The sequence below is a fragment of the Phalaenopsis equestris genome, unplaced genomic scaffold (assembly GCF_001263595.1).
Source record: "Phalaenopsis equestris unplaced genomic scaffold, ASM126359v1 Scaffold000400, whole genome shotgun sequence".
In the NCBI taxonomy this organism is placed as follows: Eukaryota; Viridiplantae; Streptophyta; class Magnoliopsida; order Asparagales; family Orchidaceae; genus Phalaenopsis; species Phalaenopsis equestris.
Genome location: NW_018164842.1, coordinates 234,157 through 253,202, shown reverse-complemented (window position 1 = coordinate 253,202; position 19,046 = coordinate 234,157). Strand labels below are relative to the sequence as shown.

General features: G+C 31.1%; 1 protein-coding gene across 1 annotated transcript in view; it reads right to left on the bottom strand.

The window, feature by feature from the left end:
- LOC110026767 (BRCA1-associated protein) overlaps positions 1-18,682 on the bottom strand; it is a 41,099-nt gene extending 22,417 nt beyond the window's left edge. The window contains exons 1-5 of the mRNA XM_020727877.1: positions 18,342-18,682; positions 18,109-18,224; positions 17,941-18,049; positions 17,724-17,838; positions 1,469-1,566 (exon numbers count right to left, since the gene is read on the bottom strand). Coding sequence (XP_020583536.1) covers positions 1,469-1,566; positions 17,724-17,838; positions 17,941-18,049; positions 18,109-18,224; positions 18,342-18,674 — 771 coding nt within the window. The 5' untranslated portion in view covers positions 18,675-18,682. The remainder of the gene's footprint in view (positions 1-1,468; positions 1,567-17,723; positions 17,839-17,940; positions 18,050-18,108; positions 18,225-18,341) is intronic.
- Between the last annotated feature and the right edge of the window lie 364 nt (positions 18,683-19,046).

The window sequence follows — 19,046 nt, the reverse complement described above, 5'->3', positions numbered from 1 at the left end:
CCCCCACCCCCACCCCCACCCACACCCACACCAACACCAACAACAAAACATGTATCCCACTAAGTGGGGTCGGCTACATGAATCCTTTTTCTCCATTGCGTCCTATTTATAGTTATATTTTCATTTAATTCTAATAAATTAAGATCATTTCTTCTACAATATGCCCAAATCATTCTAGGTCTATCTCTACCTTTCTTAACATAAGTCGAATCCAAAACATCTACTCTCCTAATCGGATCATTCGAATCATCAGATGGTCGACGTTCAATGTGACAAAACCATCTAAGACAACTTTCTCTAATTTTGTCCATCACTGGAGCTACCCCAACTCTATCACGAATAAATTCATTTCGCATTTTGTCTCGAAGTGTAAATCCATTCACCTAATCATTCTCATCTCGACAAAACTTAACTTAATTTTATGTTTCTCTTTTAAAGGCCAACATTCAGTGTCATAGAGCATTGCAGGTCTCACCACCATCTTATAAAATTTTCCTTTCAGTCTAAGCTGTACTTTTCTATCACACAATAGGCCATAAACATTCCTCCACTTCAACCAACCAACTTGAATTCTACTAATAACATCCCCCATCAATATCACCATCACCTTGAAAAATAGATTCAAGATATCTAAAGCGATCACACTTTTTAATAATTTGAATAAAAATGACAAACATGGGAAAGAAACTTGACAAGTTTATTATATCCTTGTTGCACATTAATGCAAATGAAGGTTGGGCTTATGTTGGTCACTTTAATATACACTGTTTAGTTGTGAATAACTTATTGGATAAGTCGTATTATGCTAATATGCTCCTTCCTTATTTTAGAACACCATAATCAAGCCCTATGCATCAACAAATCATACTCAATAGAGCTAGTTGTTGAATAATCATTACATAGTAAATTGACTCGTGTAGAATAATAAAAAGTTGGTAGTACCATCAACATTTGTTTTTCATGCAATGTCCAGCAATTTTAGATAGTTGAGATAATAGACAAAACAAAGAGATTTTGTTTTAATAAGATGTGACTATATTGGACACCAGAAAAAGTTTAGAAAAAAAGAACATAACTAAATTGTCTATTGAACATTTTGATCATTTCCTAATTAAATAAATAATCGCGAGTCTATATCTTTTACAATTCTATCATTAATTCTTTATTGAAAAGTAAAAAAGACAATGATCGAAAAAATGTCATAATGCATGTTTTTTCACATAGTGTTAAGTAGGCAGGGATGTAAATGTACAGTAAATGAATCATACCAATCCCTCCCACAGCATGACTAAATGGATAATTTTAAGAAAAGAGAGCAAAAGTTACCATCACACCAAGCAGAATACAAAAATCATGTCCTATTTTATTTAATAATAGTCTTTGAAATTTACGTGAAATCTTAATAATAAATTATTAAAAGAAATATAATTTTCAAATTGCAAAAATATGATCATATTAAATGACTTACCGGACAAGAAGAGTCGGTCCATTTTGATATACAAGAACAATGAAACGAGTGATTGCAAATTGTTGTCAGAATGGCACCATCTTCTTGATCTAATCTCTCTGAGATAGGAAATAAAAAATGTGGTTTTTTCAATATGAAAGCTGGAACTATTTGATAAAGTAAATTATTCAATTTTGAAATGTAATAAAATAATAATTGACAAATGTAAATATCTAAAATAGTCTTACCCAACACCTGTTTGAGTCAGCCTTTGAGTTTTTGAATCCTAACTATGAGTTCATCCCCTATTCGGTGATACTATGAGTTGAACTTAGTTAACAACCTCTACACATACTATTTGATAGAAAATAAAGTCTCTCCTATTGTGAGATAACCTAGTAGCTTTTCCAAGGTGCACATAAGATGCCAAGTTTCTAAATAGTAAACAAGTTGAAAGCAATTCCCAAATGAAGCTTTCTACTCTTGTTACTTCCTAATACCTTCCACATTGACTCAATAGACTTGCTAGATTGGTGAGATATTTAAAGAAGTTTATTTTCACAAACCTATCTTTAATAAAAATTGCTTCCACTATCTCTATAGTATAACCATCACATATTCTGTCGAAGTTATATCTTATGTCCATTTACAATTTCATTCTTCCAATCAACTTGGTTGCCAATGATTTTGTTACCAAAAATTCAAATTCATATGACACAATTTATCTAATTGAGACTTTTTAAATTCTCTTTTGAAGCCTTGATATACCTTCATATTACATGATCCTCCTAAAGCGCTTCCTCAATTGTGTCCTAATTAATTTATACAGCCGATTAAACATATGGAAACACTTTAAATCACATAAATTGACCCTCTATAATTAGTATTGCATAGCATAAACTTAAGTCGTTGTTTTACTAATCATAAGACCTTATCTTCAAAACATTTTCTCCATGATTCTAGCCAACACTTATTATGAAAAATAACTCAACAATAAAAACTACATAATTCACAAAATAGCATATTACCAAATCTTGAGTATGTGCCTACCATCAATAAAATTGATACAAAACGTTAAAATGGAAAATGCACAGTTATGTGAAATTATTGTGGATGAAAACCATTTGGACACAATGTAATTACTTCTAATATCAACACCCTTTTAACATGCATACTTTAATAACCCCAACGTATATTCAACATATATGATTTTTCCTTATGTCCCATAAAATGTATTCTTGTAATACTATAGTACTAAGTTTTTTAGATTAATAAAAACTATGTAAATTTCGTTTATTTTGCTTCTCTTTAAAATCTATCTTAAAGCAAAAACATTGCCGCAATACTAGTTATTTCTAGCAATTAGCCAGCATGATAATCAAATACCAACATAATTTCTCATACAATATTTTCCATTAGTTCTATAATAATTTCATTAGTGTTTTTAATTTTGATTACATTATAACTACAATAATTTAAGCAACTTACTTCCTCAAACTATTAATACTGCAATATTAATTCTACAATTATCAAGCATGCTTAAAGTTTAGTATTTTAATTGAATGATTTATTGAAAATATTGCCCCAAATCTCTGAAAACTTTCTAAATCTCAATAAGTATCACACATCCAGGCCTAACCTTTAACTTCTTTCATTCTTTTCAAAACATATTCCACTTTACATTTTAAGATAAATTAATGGTCCTTCCATAATTATGTTCAATATAATTTTCTATAGAGATGTCTTCCTTCAAACAAATATTTCAAAATTTCTCATAGAAAAAAGATAGAAATTATCCGGCCATTATGATGTCATGTTATACATAATAAGAAACATAGTCAAACTCCTGCCAACATACCATGTTTTAACCACTTCTAATAAGGAGAAATTAATAAACCTTCTAATTTATTGCCTTCTTTTCACATACCTTTCTTATTCATTGATAATAACAATTTCCTCTTACTGCTTTCCATGTGGCATCTAGAAACGCATTCCTCTTCCTAGTAGAAATTTATTTAAATTTAAATCAACAATAATAACTGGCTTTTATCTCGTTCCATTCTTCATCCATTTTGAACTACCAAACCGATGTATTTACGCGTCCCACGATCAAGCCGTTGAGAATTTGTTAAAATTGATAAATATGGATTAAAGTTTTATCATCAATTTTGATATTGGAGTGAGAATTTGAAAAATGGATGAAAAAGGGTGGGTGCTTTATTTGCAAATAGGAATGTTTCGGATGCTATGTATGTAAACATCCGCACGCGCACACACACACACACACACACATATATATATATATATATACATATATATAGATATACATACATATATATGCAAATATAATATTCCACAAAAACGCGCCCACTTGCCCGCCCGCACACACGCGTACGCGCACGCATTACATTGATAAAATTTAGGTAGATAAAATATTGAATGTATTTAATACATTACAACTATTCCAGTAAAACAATTTATGAAGCATAAACATATTACATTTATAAAATTTAGGTACATAAAATATTAAATGTATTTAATACATTACAACTATTTCAGTAAAACAATTTCTAAAATCATTATCTAATGCATACTATATTACAACTATTAATATACATTATTTGAGAATAAATTAATTAGTTTTCATTAAATATCAATACTATATAGATAACATTAAAGCTTTTTATTTAAATGTAAACGAATGTTAGTATGTGCATGTAAGGGTGACACCATATTTTCAAAAGGGTAAGAGAGTCACCTTTAACGACTTATGAAAGGTACGACTTCAGAGCATGTAAGCTCTAAGTCCAAATGCTTAGAAATGTATTTCCCACATCAACCTAATAGTTGAAGAGGTTCCCTTAGCCCCACTTCCCACTTTTTATAAGTAACGAAACTTGCCCATGTCAAAAGCCCTTATGATTATTAGGTAACGCCTTAATAATCAAAATTAAAAAGCACAATCATAAAAAAAGCTTCAGTTGAGGACTAATAACATATTGGAGTTGAATGAACAAACAATGCCATCATCATTAAAAAATTTGTTTTGAAAAAGGTGACAAAAATGCAAATACAAAATAAGAAACACACTCATTCAATAATAATTAACAAAAGTTTCCATTAACCAACATAAAATGATGTTCTTCAAAAGAATATCATAGTTTGAATAATTAATAGCCTGTTCTTACAAGCCTGTAGGCCATCTTTAGGTTCAACCCAATTTGAACCTAAGTCAATCAAAACACTAGGTTCAACCCAACTTGAACCTAAGTCAACCTAAAACAACCTAATCCTTAGGTTTAACCTAACTTGAACCTAATTCACATAAATTTTAGATTCAACCTACATTGAACCTAAACCCTAAAGTTTAACCTACATTAGACTTAATCAACATTTTTAGGTTCAACTTAGATTGAACATAGACCGTAATGTCGAGCTTAATCTAGATATAACTCAAGTCTAATCAGCCAAGTCTATCTGACTTAACTCGAGTTAGATCCAAATCAACTAAACTTTTAAGTTGACTCAACCTAATCTAAGTTAATTAGAATCTTACTTTAGGTTAGTTTAATCCAACACAACTTAATCTAAATATGACTAAGGATAAGCAGGGTTTTGTTTCTTCATATGAGGATAAAAAGCTCGCTTAACCTCAGTTAAGAACAATTAGGACAAAAAATCAAACTTAGTTTAAACCAACCGATATAAAATTCAAACCTTAAATCAACCAATATAAAATTTACCCTAAAAGATACTTAAACTTACCAAAAATACAACCTGGTATGAGAGGATATTTTGGAGAAGATAACTCATGGCTGCTAAAAAAGTATTCTCTAGTCACTTGTGATTAATCAAAACCGTAAATTTTAATGATCCAAAAAGACGAAACTATGAGATCTTAATAGGATCATTCCAAACAACAAAAATAAAACATAAAAATGACAAAGCTAAATCGGTTAATAAATCGTAAACAACCTAAAATTTTTCAACCCCTAAAATCCGAAAAAGACATTAAAACTTAAATGAAACCCTAATGAACAAAGGTCACCGAACGCAACTTGAACCCGTGTTCGGACCAACAAAGATCTCTTGGACGACACAATTTGTGGTTGCTAACAAGAATCTTTCGATTCTGGTTTAACCACCTTTCAGGCTAAGTAGATTCGAAAATCCTGACGACCCAGGACGAAGGAGTCATAGACATCTTGACCAGGTTGTCTAAAAATTAAAAATTCAACAAATTAAAAATATAATTTTGTACTGACTTTGTTTTGCAGGACTGCTGAAGACATAAGGCGAGCTGCGTTTTAGATTTACTTTACATATTATTAGAGTGTGTTAACTCTGTTTTACAGGAACGACATTTTAAAGCCTGAAATGGTGTAACTCAAAACTTTTGAGAAAACGACAAAACAACAAAACAAAACAACAAAACAAAACAATCATACAAAACGACACTACAAAACGATAAAACAAAACAACACAACAACGACAAAAATGCAAATAAACAAACTTTTAAGTGTTATTGAATTTTTAAACATGTTAATCTTAAACAACACTTAAAATTTTTTAGAACAAATGTTAACATTAATCAGAAATTTTCTTAAGTTGTCTTAACTGCTTATAATGTAATTAACTATAGAAGCTTACACTAATAGAAGAATGAGAAATCAGAATAGGTATCATATCTAAATTTCTGATTATGGGATTTTCATATGATTTTCTTTGTACGAGTATCTTAGGAATCAAATACTCCAAAGTTCTTTCTACAATGTTTACCATAATGAAATTGTCCCCATACTTTTGTTTGTTTGTTTTCTATTCTCATTTGTCCTTTCTTTTCTTCTCCAAGTTTCTTAACATCTTAAGGTCACTTACATGAACTGAGGAAGAAGTTATCCGAAGAATTGGACAATATAAGAGACAACAAAGTGGCAACTCCTCGACAGCAATGACAACAAATGGCGGAGAATTGGCGACAAAGGCAAATAGTCCGGCTGCAACCAAGAGAGTGGAGACTCCGTTCTCCGTTAGGGTTCTAGTACAGAATCGACAACGACTCTCTCTCATGCAAGTGGGGTCTCACAGCACCCTTATATGTCCTTCAAGATTTAAATTATAATAAAATCAATAATACAAAATTTAAAATAGTGATTTTCTCAACACATCAACAAACATATAACAATAAATAACAAATTAGAAATATCATGTACAAATGGCTATTAAATTATAGTTGTTATTATCAATTAGCATCTACTACAACATGATTTGAGTTGTTTGCATCCATTGCATAAATAACAGTTTTGCCTCAGCTACCACTAAAACCTACAAGGATGTGTCTTCTTTTGTTGATTATAGAATTGTGCTTTAAGGCAATTTCGCCTCCACCACCATCATAGTCACATTTGAACTCTTTAAAGAAGAGCTTTTTAAATCTAAGTGAATATGCAAGTCAAATATGCCATATGTCCAATTAGTATGTTATAAATATTTTAAATATTTTAGTATGTGTAATAAAAGGAATATCACTGTGTTACTCATTGTGTTACTAGAAATGAATTGAGAACCTTAAATATATAAAAATATTTAAATAGATGAAATCAAGAACTAAGGTATTTTATATTAGTGAGATGAGGTGTAAGCCTCGAGGAAGATCAAGTTGAAAGACTCAAAATTAAAAAAAAAATAGAAATAGAACAATTAAATATGACAAACTATCAATATTTTTATTTAGTATATTTTTCTTAAAAACATAAATTACAAATCTCAATTTTAAATATTGCAATAAAATAAAATTTTAAAAAGAGATTTAAGATAAACATCCATTGAAATTTAAATATACTAGGAGGATTATGATTCACAACGATGTCATTCTCACTATCATTATCTTCAAAAGAATTATCATATGAAATAATTTTATCTCATTGAATCATCCAATTCTTCTTCTAAAGTAGATAAGATAATCTAATTTTATCTTATTGAATCATCCAATTCTTCTTCTAAAGTAGATAAGTAAATTTTATCAAAAACTTAATTGAAAATTTTATCAAAATATATCACCCAAATATATTGAATATTTTCAACTAAGAAAAGTATTTTTTTATTTTCATTTTTAATACAGTTTCCATGAATTAAATATTTATTTTTCTTTTATCTTTGTTTGGCTAGTTTATACATATATTTTTCACCTTTTTTGACATTTAATCTAATATAAACATCGCTAAAAAAAAATTCTTAGCATTACAAATAATTCTCTTAGAATCCTTACGAGTCATCTTAAATTTTTTTCAATTCTCTAAGATTTTACATTTAAACCAATTTTTATACTAAAACTTCTTATATTTTATCTTTTATCACCGATTATTATTCCACCACCACTATTTTTATTTAGAAAAATTTTTTTTTACTCTTCAAGTATATATTTTGTCACTTGCTGATAGTATTTGTTACTTTATCCTACACGGAATTAATTTCTTTATGATTATCCCAAATCTTAAAATTTTGAAATTCGCTCAGAAAAATATTTTTATTTGCTTTTTAAATGCCCACATCTAATTATATGATAATATTTCATTGTATTTTTTAACTTCCAAATATTCATCTTAAAATCTAAAATTAATAATCGATGTTAAGTATTTAAATGTCCATTTGTAAGGACTTTATAATTTTAACATTCTCGACGATCTATTTTTCTCAAAAGAAAATAATTATTTTATGTTTTATTAGATTCATTCTTTATAAGTAATAATATGTTCACCTCTTTTCTAAAATAAAGAGTTAGTACAACAAAGTAATAAGATAGAGCAAAATCTAATATAATTTTATTTTCTTCATTAACCACTCCAAAATCATTGTCACCATGAATATTTCTAAAATCTTCAACCACCGCCAATATGTTCATTTAAATCTCTCCAATAAAAATTCTTTCTTCAAGATATATCATTTGAATCAATTCTTCTGGGTCATCCAAAATTTTTGTTTTAAACATATATCTAAACCTACTTGAGAAACATAAACACTTATAACATTAAAAATCTTAGCAGCAGCAACAATCTTTGGAGTAAGAATTCTATCTTCAATTTTATTAATATATCACTTAATCTTTCAAACTCTTATCTATAATTACACATACATCATTTCTAGTACTACTTATTCCTTAATACCAAAATTTAAAACCTAAGTTATCAATCTCCTTATCCATTTCTTCAACCTATTTAGTTTATTGAATGCAAAAGATAATTATTTTCCTATGAACCATAATATCTGCTAATTTCAGAGTACCTATATTCCAATATCATATTCTAATATTAGTTTATTTGATTAACTTATTTGCTTGCATTCGTTCATAATATGAGAACACTTGCTTATTTAACACTACAATCGGGCGTCGGTGTAGCGATCCTTGCACGCTCTTCGCTATATTTAGGTCATGCAACGAGTCACTTCCAGGGACACGCACAAGCATTTACACAAATATTTAAAAGATTTGTCATGATTTTTTCGATCAAAATTTTACTCCAGTTGTCAACTACCTAGCGCAACCGTCCATTTTTTTTCATATAGGGCTTGAGACACAGCAATAACAATGTTTATTCTATGATTCATAAGTTAAAGGGAAAAATTATAACTATGATTGTAATATAATAATGTCATTTGACGACAAATCACCAATTCAGGTGGCTTTGGTCGTAACCATTTTTTTTTTCTTTTCTTTTTTTAGCCTACTAGCCAAGCCATGCTGACAGAGGACTCGAGTCGAGTCCTTACTAACAGAATTATATTTAGTGTGAATTTAGTAGATGTTTGATATGACATTGACCCTTTGTGAACACGAGTCAATCTTAAAACAATTGCCCTTGCTCCCAGCAAATGATTGTGGAGGGTGGAAGAATTTTGCTTTCGGCACTTGGCGATTGATTTCATTTAAACATTTTTTTTAGTTTTGGTAAATCTCATATTTAAGGTTACAAGATTTGAAAATAATTTGAAAAATAAATTCTCTCCCGTTAAGATTCGCATTCAACACAACTATCATTGAGATCACTTAAATATTGCTAAAATCGCCAATCTTGTCCAACTCTCATCCATCAAAAAAGATGGATCAGACTAATCAAAGGTAGACTTAATCTCATCAACTTCAGTCCTTATAAAGAGGATGATCAGATTGGAAGAGGTAAGACTTATGATCTCGTCTTATAAGCAAAATGGTCTACTTAAAGGTGTGTGTAATTTAACAAATTGAATCTGATCTTGAAAATAGAGATTTTGTAAAATGTAAATTATTTGCATGCTTTTAAAATAACTACATATCATTTGGAGCATATTAGATTTGAGCTTAAGCATATTTTTAGCCCATGCACATTCTCGGACGTTTGAGTTTAAGAACTTAGGATAATTATCAGTTGACAAGTCGATATCTCTTGATGTTGTGCACACATCTCTATGTACTAGCACAAACTTCAATAGGCACACTTTCAAAAGTTTTGATGCATTTGAAGGTACCTCACGATGCGTCATACATTTCAAAAGTATTTAAATTCATTATCACTTCTAAAATCATTCATTTTTTTAATATTTGCATGAATATACTAATTAATGAGATGTGTGCAAGCTTTTACTTTATGTTCACCAAAGTTTGCCTTATGTATGCCTTATGGATTAGGTTTGCAGTTCATATTAAGCAAATAAAGATCTTGGAAAAAAAACAAGCCATTATCCCATTAAGGTGTCGGCTACATAAATCCTTTTTTTCTCGATTGTGTTCTATTGAGTGTCATATGTTCATTCAATTCTAATAGATTAAGCTCATTTTTTATACAACATGCCCACGTCTTTTTAGGTCTACCTCTACCTTTCATAACATAAGTTGAATTTAAAACATCCACTGCCCTAACCGGATCATCAAATGATCGACATTTAACGTGACAAAACAATATAAGATGACTCTAATCTTGTTTGTCACTGGAGCTACACCAACACTTTCACAAATATATTCATTTAGCATTTTATCTCTAAGTGTAAAGCCATTCATCCACCTAAGCATTCTCAAACATAATTTAGTTTTATGTTTCTCTTTTATAGGCCAATATTCTGCGCCATAAAACATTGAAGGTCTTCTCACCACCATCTTATAAAATTTTTCTTCAAGTCTAAAAGATACTTTTCTATCACACAATAAGTTTGATGCATTTCTCCACTTCAACTATCCAGCTTGAATTCTACACATAACATCCCAATTTATAACACCATCAATTCGAACAATAGACCCGAGATATCTAAAAGAGCCCAGTCCTTTTAATGATTTGATCACCCATTGTTACAACTCTGTCACTACATCTACAACTACTAAAATTACATTCCATGGATTCAGTTTTAGATCTACTCCAATGATGGCCTTTAGACTCTTAACTCATTCTCTGGTCTTATTCACAAGAAAAATATCATCAATGAAAAGCACACACAAAAGTACATCCTCCTGTAAAATTCAAAACGGACGTTCAAATTCATGCATCAAAAATTATAAATTTCAATTCTATTACTTAGGCTTCTACTTACCAGATCTTGGGCATTCAGTGAACCTTTGTAATGCTTATATAAAAACAATTAACTTTCCTACAAGTCTACCATATGTCTTGTTTTTATTGCTAAATAAACTTTCAAATTCATGACAACTTCTTTTAGACTCTCCCTAATTCATTTAAGATTCGTCATACAATTCAAGAATTCAATTGAGGATTTAATATGTACTCAACGACGAGCTAAGGAGTTGCATATATGTTTCACTCTTGCTCAAGAATAAGATACAAAGTCGCATATTATCCAATTTTGTATTCAATTCTTGCTTAAGTTCTTAACTTATAGTTTCGAAGCCCTTTTTTGATTGAATTTTAATCCAAATAACTTTAGTTCAACTAATCTTTGTGAGTAGTATTCAAACAAAATTTGATAGCCTCCTGCCATCATTACCGCTTAAAGGGGAATACAACGAGAGTTTGGGTTTGGCAACATGCCAAAAAAAATGTGCATGGCCGATGTCATGAGACAATGAGGCCAAAATCTTCGAAACCCGCTCCGTTAAGAAAGATGTGCCTGGGATATCTGCAAGAAAATTTTGCTCCCCGCCAAGCTAAGAAAGGCACGCACAAGACTTGCCTACTATGTCGCAAATGTCATCTACAAGTTTTCTCAGCCATGTTAAGAAAAACGTGCACAAGTTCCATTTGTCGCGCCAAATGCATCGTATTTGGAACTTTAGGATTTTAGAATAACAATCTTTAATAATTTTCAGTGTGAGACAAAGTCAACAACGTCGAGGCACGGATTTATAAGGCAAGCGAATAAAACTTTGTTTTTATTGTTGAGGGAACTAGAGACAGAGACAAGTGTTATTTGAGAGTTTGCAGTTGAGCTGGTAGTTGTTGGGACGTAGGTGAAGCAAGAGTGCTTGGAGGGAGAGATGAGCTTCATGTTAGGCAGGTGAACTCAAAGCAGGATCAAGCAAATGGGAGAGGTGGAGGTCCTGTTTAAAATGAATAGAAGTGGAAATGGCCATTTTTTGTTATAATTATTTTTTTCTTTTTTTTTATTATTTTTTGGTAGACTGTATGGGATGTTGGAGAGTAATGAATGGATAGGGATATCATATGGATGAGGGCGACTACATCTAAGAAATTTTTAATTATATATATATATATACATATATATTAGATATTTTTTTGTATCACTAACATTTAAATTTTTATATTTATATTTATAATATTTGAATGTCATAAATTTATATATCTAGAAATGTTATTTTTTCAATTAAATATAGATATTTATTTAAATATTTAAGTGCTATGAAAATACACTATTATTTTAATCTAGTGAAAATATTAATATTGGTGAATTTCCTGCCTTTATTTCTATTTTTTGTTATTTTTATTCTTATTTTCAGTCAAATTCTTGAATTTCATTCCTCGATGATGTACCACTGAATCATGCACAAAGACATGATAATATTGGTGTCATTTTTGGGTAATTTTGGCATCTCGGGGTTGCTTGCGTGGTCCATTTTGTGATCAAACGTCATTTGAGTCATTTTGATTATGGTTCAGGCAATTCTAGCCCAAATTGCGTACGTCACATTGGTTGTCCGTCATTTTCATTGTGCCTAATTAAATTAATAATCAAAGGTTCTTTATTAAGAACTTTTGATGTTCTGAACTTATCAACAACTTATTTTATGATTGAGCAATCATTCAAGTGAATTCAATGTGATCAAGGCATTTGACGTTGATTTATGTGGCGCTACATTCATCTTTTGTTGTTCTCATCACGAACGTTTTGATCGAATTATGAAGCATAAATAGAGGTTGGCAATTGCAAGGCATTTATGCATGCAAAAGAAGAATCATTACGGGTTAAAATCTTGCCATCACATTTAAGAAGCCGTGCGACATTAAGGAGAAATTTTTGAGAACCAACCAAATGGTTGTTAACTATTGCAATAAAAGAAAAGGTAAGCCATTAGGTGGAAATTATAAGTTACAAACCTTCTGACCATGCAAAGAAGGATCACTACAGCTAACTTATATCATCTCACTATAAACTGCCAGGATTCTTACCTAGTTAATGGGAGCTAAATTGAACCACCATGAGGACCATTCCAATGATTCAAATACATACAGCTTTAGCGATTAAAAAAAAATTAAGCACGAAAATCACTATAAGCATAAAAAATTTGTCCGACAAGGATAACAGAAATTTTAGACAAACTAAGATTTAGATTTATTCGACATGCAAGTTATAGTTATCCATTCTACCCAACATTCGTTGATTCATGTTGATGAAAAAATGGGAGTTGCGCAATATTGTTGACAAAATAATTAATAGAACTATGTACATTAGCATCTCAATCATTAAAGCGCTACATTAAGGAACACATAAAAAATGAAAATGCTGATGATTTACCTTTTTAAACATCATCGCCGTAATTACTTTTAATGCTGATCCAAGCTCCATTATAAGTATCTTTCATAATTTTAGTATAAATTTGACCTAAAACTTTCTTAGTGTTTGTTTGGGGCAGCTTGTGCGTTCCAGGATGAGCAGCTTATCCTGAAACACAGCCTGCGGGTCGACCGCGGGGGTCAACCCGCGGCCTGCGTTTAGTTTAAAAAATTCAAATGCGGCAGACAACATTTTAAAAAATGCGTAAACCAAACGGTTAGACGAAGTTTTCAAAAACGCCGCCATACTTTTAAGCTGCCCCAAACGGGCCCTTAATCTTCACAAAACAAAATCTTGTGGCGTTCAATCATGTCATCTCAAGTTCAATAAAGGTAAAGGTTTAAAATTGCGCAATTGAGTACTAAAGCATTTTTTATGTGAGGCATAAGACTCAAAGTGTTTTGAGGAGTAAGCCTAAAATAAAAAAATTACATAAATTAATAAATATAAGTGTGAAGTAAGAATAACATATTAATATTCTAACTTATTAACAAATTAAAAGATAATATGATAATATTCGTATTAAAATAATAATAATAAATTACATAAAATTAAAAATAACACGTTAATATCCTAACATTAAATTATGAAACAAGATGGGTTATAAAAATATTAGAATATTAAAATAAGCTAAGATACTAAAACAAAATATTAAAATATCAAAATGTAACAATCAAAATAAGTTCAACATAAATCTTTTCTCTAACTCATACTATCCCTCAAGACGCGCTTCATATTGCACAATATTAAATAAGGGTGAGACTTAAGTCTTGTGCCTCAATTTGAAGCGCATTTCAAGACATATCTCATACCTTTTGAAACAATGGTAAACATAAGAAATCCTAATCTTATAATGAATTCAGATTTAATGAAATCAATATTATACTCCTAAATCTCTAGTTTCTCTCTACCCCTTTCTAGTTTTCTCTCTTCCCCCATTTGTTGCTTTACCTTTTTATATCTCAATCGCCTTCTATTTTTTAATACTATTTCCTACGTATTTGTTTTTTTTCTTCGGTTTCACCAAGTCATATATTTGCAACTATCCATAGCCGCCGCACCCACCATTCACCAAATATCAAGCGAGGATGCCCATCTACTGACTAGGAAGCGTTATTGGTTCGGGAAGTTGAGTCTCTTGTCACAAGAGAATGCACAATACTATAGAAAGGGGAATAAAATTGATACTCCATGAGGATACCATAAAGAAAGCATGAACTTCACAAATAAAAAATCATAAAAAGTGTTGAGCGCTTAGCCTCCCCTGATTCAAAATCATTACTTTTTTAATTCATGAATGGAACCTTCTAATACATGTCATTACTCTTTCCAAATGTCAATTTATATAAGACCAAATAGCATTTTTATATTCATTTATTTCTCACCTATTACTTAAGGTAAAATAATACTATCATAAAATCATAATACATTATGTTTTGCTAAAAAAAAAAATCAAACCATGTTCCACAAAGTAGAGCATGACTTCTATTTTATTTTAACTGCAAAACAAAAGTAATAAGTAACATCCATGAAAATTTCCCTTCTAATTGCTTTTGAAGACCCTTAGATATCTCATCAACAACCAAAAAATAACAAAATTGCTTCCTTTAAACATTATTGATTCTACAAACAAAAAATAATGGTACTAAACACAAAGCTTAGGTTGTTATTCTCCTCTAAAAGCTATATTAGTCAAGCTTGTATATAGTTAGCTTCAATCGCCATCTCTTCAAACAACCATCCAAAAACTAGCTAAAATAATTACAAAATTCCATCAAAACTAAGTATCTTACAATTATTATCTTCCAACATAAGAATAATAAATCCAAGGACAACAGATATTCTACATTTCCTGAAAATAATCTATATCAAAATCATCTATTGCAACAAATGACTCCCTAACTCCCTACCACTCTACTTCAACATGATTCAGGTGTCCCCCAAAAAATCATACTATTTTAGAATATAGTGTATCAAATATGCCTGGACATCTGCTAGATTCACAAAGTCCTAGAGTTGAAGCATATGAAGAAAGGCATTATAATTTTAGGAGAATCATAAGTCGAATATTTGAAGCATATGAGTATCGGGTTATATATTCAGAAAAATCATAGCTTTCATTAAATTTGAAGATAAGAGATCATGGCTTTGTGTGATTGACTTTTGGCTTTTAGAAAATTCTGTTTTAAAACTGTCTTTAGAAAAAGTAGCGTTGTAAAGAGGTATGTAAATAGCAGTTGGAAATAGCAAAAAAAATGAAGTTTTGTGGAAAGCATTTTTAAACAAGCATTAAAACCAAACTATTCACCAAATAAATACATGATATTTCCTGAAATAAAAAGTGATAAAAAAGTTGTTTCAAACAAGGCTTTTATCTTTGGAAGTATCATATTCAAATCCTAACATTTGAAGCTAGCAAAAAAGGAAAACAACTAAGAGATGTTTTGAGGCATTTTTGCCTCACCCCTGGCCCAAGGCGAGTCCAAATCATGGCCTGAAAATATCTTTTATAACAGTATCTCTAAGTCAACAATGTATGGGATAGCACAATAATTAATTCTTGAAATATACACATTGCTTGATAAATGCGGATTACATTTACACATCTTATCATAAAAAACTTTGTTCAATTGTACTTGCATCCCTACTTTTTTAAAGGCTAACAATACTAAAATGAACAAAATGAAATAAGAACATTTTAAGGTTAGTTGGACACATTTACCAAATGTAAAAAATAGTTCCAAATATTTAATATACCAACAAACATTTTATCAGCATAACCACTTTCTCGATTATTACTGAGCAGAATTTACACCCAAAAAAATGATACAATATCAGTACCATCTTCCACATCCCTAGTACAACTTGTCTTAGCTACTATTTCTTCTAACCATCAACCAAAATGCATAACATTTATACTAATTTTCCACGTAAACCCCATCAAAGAACCTTTAGATATCTCCCATACCACATTTCTTCTTAGAAACAATAATTATTCCACAAAAGATCAAGGATTTATGAAGCAAGTACACTTCAAAATGTGTTTCAAGTTTGTATCGATCAAGTTTTGGGCACAAGTCTGCCTTCAACACACCCTAAAAAGTGCAAAAAAGCCACCAAGTTGAAAATCATATATTATGCTCTTCCCAAAACTAGAGTTGAACACGACCGAGATACATTCCAACAATGCCATCACACATAACGATAAATTGTATTTCATATGATGAGACAATTTTGCAAACTGTATTTTCCTTAATGAGGTGAATGTACTATTGAAAAAGACATTGGCATTAGAGGTAATGTTGATCGCAGTGTTTAATATGTATGGCCAAATTAATGATACATCAACGTTTCATATTATAAGAGGTTATATGGAATAATAAACAATATTTTTGTGTTCAAAGTTTTTATAGCAAAGAAATATGTTCATATTGAAATAATTATATCTAATGATTAATATGTTATTTACAATTAAAAAGGCTTAATAGAAGATTGAACTAAGAGCAATTAACCAAATTAAACTTTTTTTAATGATTCTTAAGTTTTTTTATGCAATAAAAATGATATCATATTTTATTGTGTGGCACTTTTAATAGAAAAGATTGACATTGGGTGTTTTGATTATAAAGGAAAGCATCATGCAAATTGCTTGGTATGTCATACTTTTGAAGATTATTTTGTCTCCCCATGTCATTCCCATGCCATTTTCCATGCATCATAGTTAAGGATTGTAATAAATAGAAAGCATTATAGTCATATTCTCCCACAAGAACTACATGAGGATGGCCGGCATATATAACTAATAATCATTGCCTCTGCAAAACAATATTCGAAAAACTAATTGAAAGAACTACAATTTTCTATTAAAATAACATATAGATTAATAACCATCAAATTAAGAAATAATAACAAAGGACAAAGATATGTTAACATTTCATGAATATAACTTATACCGAAAAAACTCAATGGCAAATTCCCAATTCCTTGAATATGAATCATGAATTCTCTCAAAAATCCATACTACCTCATTACATAGTGCAACATATGCCTATTTAATTTGCAAACCTTTTTTGTATAGGGATTGTACTCATATCAGGTATGTATATATCTTTAGAAGAGTACAAGCTAGCTCAAACCTCAAAGGGACAGCACAAATAAAACTTAAAATATAGTTAAACAATTTATTCTGACCTTTGCAGTGCTACATGTTTCAAAAGCTTCAAAGTGTACAATCAAAGTTGAAAGCCAAAATAATATCTGTTGGAAACAACAATGCAATACGTACCAAGGCATACTGGGCAATTCACTTGCTCCGATGAGCTCGCAAGTGAGCCCTGTGTGTGTTCTAGTGAATCTGTATATTGTACATGCAATGCATATAACACCCGGCAAGCATCAACCTGCAGGTAAATTTTGAAAAGAAAGACATTTACAACAGAAAGCAGCCAATCATCAAAAGAGCAGATTGAATAACTGGAAATTTTTATGAAGAATTTGCATACCTCCAGCGAAGAGTACCTCTTTCCCCTGAAATGTTTGAAGAAACTGTCTGTAGAAGTTTGGTCATTGAACCTTATAAGTACGTTATAATGATCTTCCACCCCGGCGTTCCTGCAATTGAAAATCGTTGGCCATGTTTCCCTCTAAACTAAAAATAACATCATCCTCACCTCACAATTCGCATCTCAACCATTTGCTGCACGAAGGAGCCGCAGAACCTGCAGAAATCGGCATACGTCATGTGGTTGGGAACGGCCAACACGCACACAAGAGGCTTTCTATCCACCTGCAAAACAAAACCCCAATCCGATGTAAATAAGTCCTATAAACCTACGTTTTCATGAGTAAACAGCATAAGCTCGACGAATTCATTCGAGAGATCAAAAGCGGAGGGGAGGAATACCGGAAGACTGTGAGAAGAGGACGGGTCTTCGTGAAAGAGATGCATGATTCCCCGCGTTTCATCGATTCTAGGGTTTCCGGATGAGAAGGGGACGGCTTCAGTGAGGCCGGGAGCAGGGGACTGGCTGATATCGCCTCGGTTAGAGACAGGGGAAGGGATGGTAGCGTCTTCTCCGGCTGCGTCGATGCCGCTAGTTGTGGTGGCGGACATGGCGGAAAATGTGACGGCGAGGTGGCCCAGATGATTGCGGTCTGCAATCCCTGCTTCGCTCCCTCGCTTCTCCGATGAACTAATTTTATTTCCAAAAAGAATTAGTCGACTGTATCTGCACATAAAAAGAAAGATTGAACCATCCGCGCACCAAAACATTGATATTTATAAGACTAGTAGTAAGAAATTACATGTGCTTGATTAATAAATAGCAACGATTCTTGTGTTTTGTATGCAATTATCCCTTTTTTAAAAAGCATGATATTTTGGGATCATTTTTAATTTTATTTTTTTTATTTTTTTTTATTTTTTAATTTACTTTTACTTTTGTGTGCATGAAAATATATTTGTTGACCTCACTTTTGGTTGAGGTCTAGAAACTTCTTTAGTAGCCTAGGTCTAGCCATAGGACTTTCCTATTGACTAGTCTTAGAAAACTAGAAAAGTTACCCTCACCATTAGAAACTCAAAACTCTTTTTTTTTACTCAACTGAA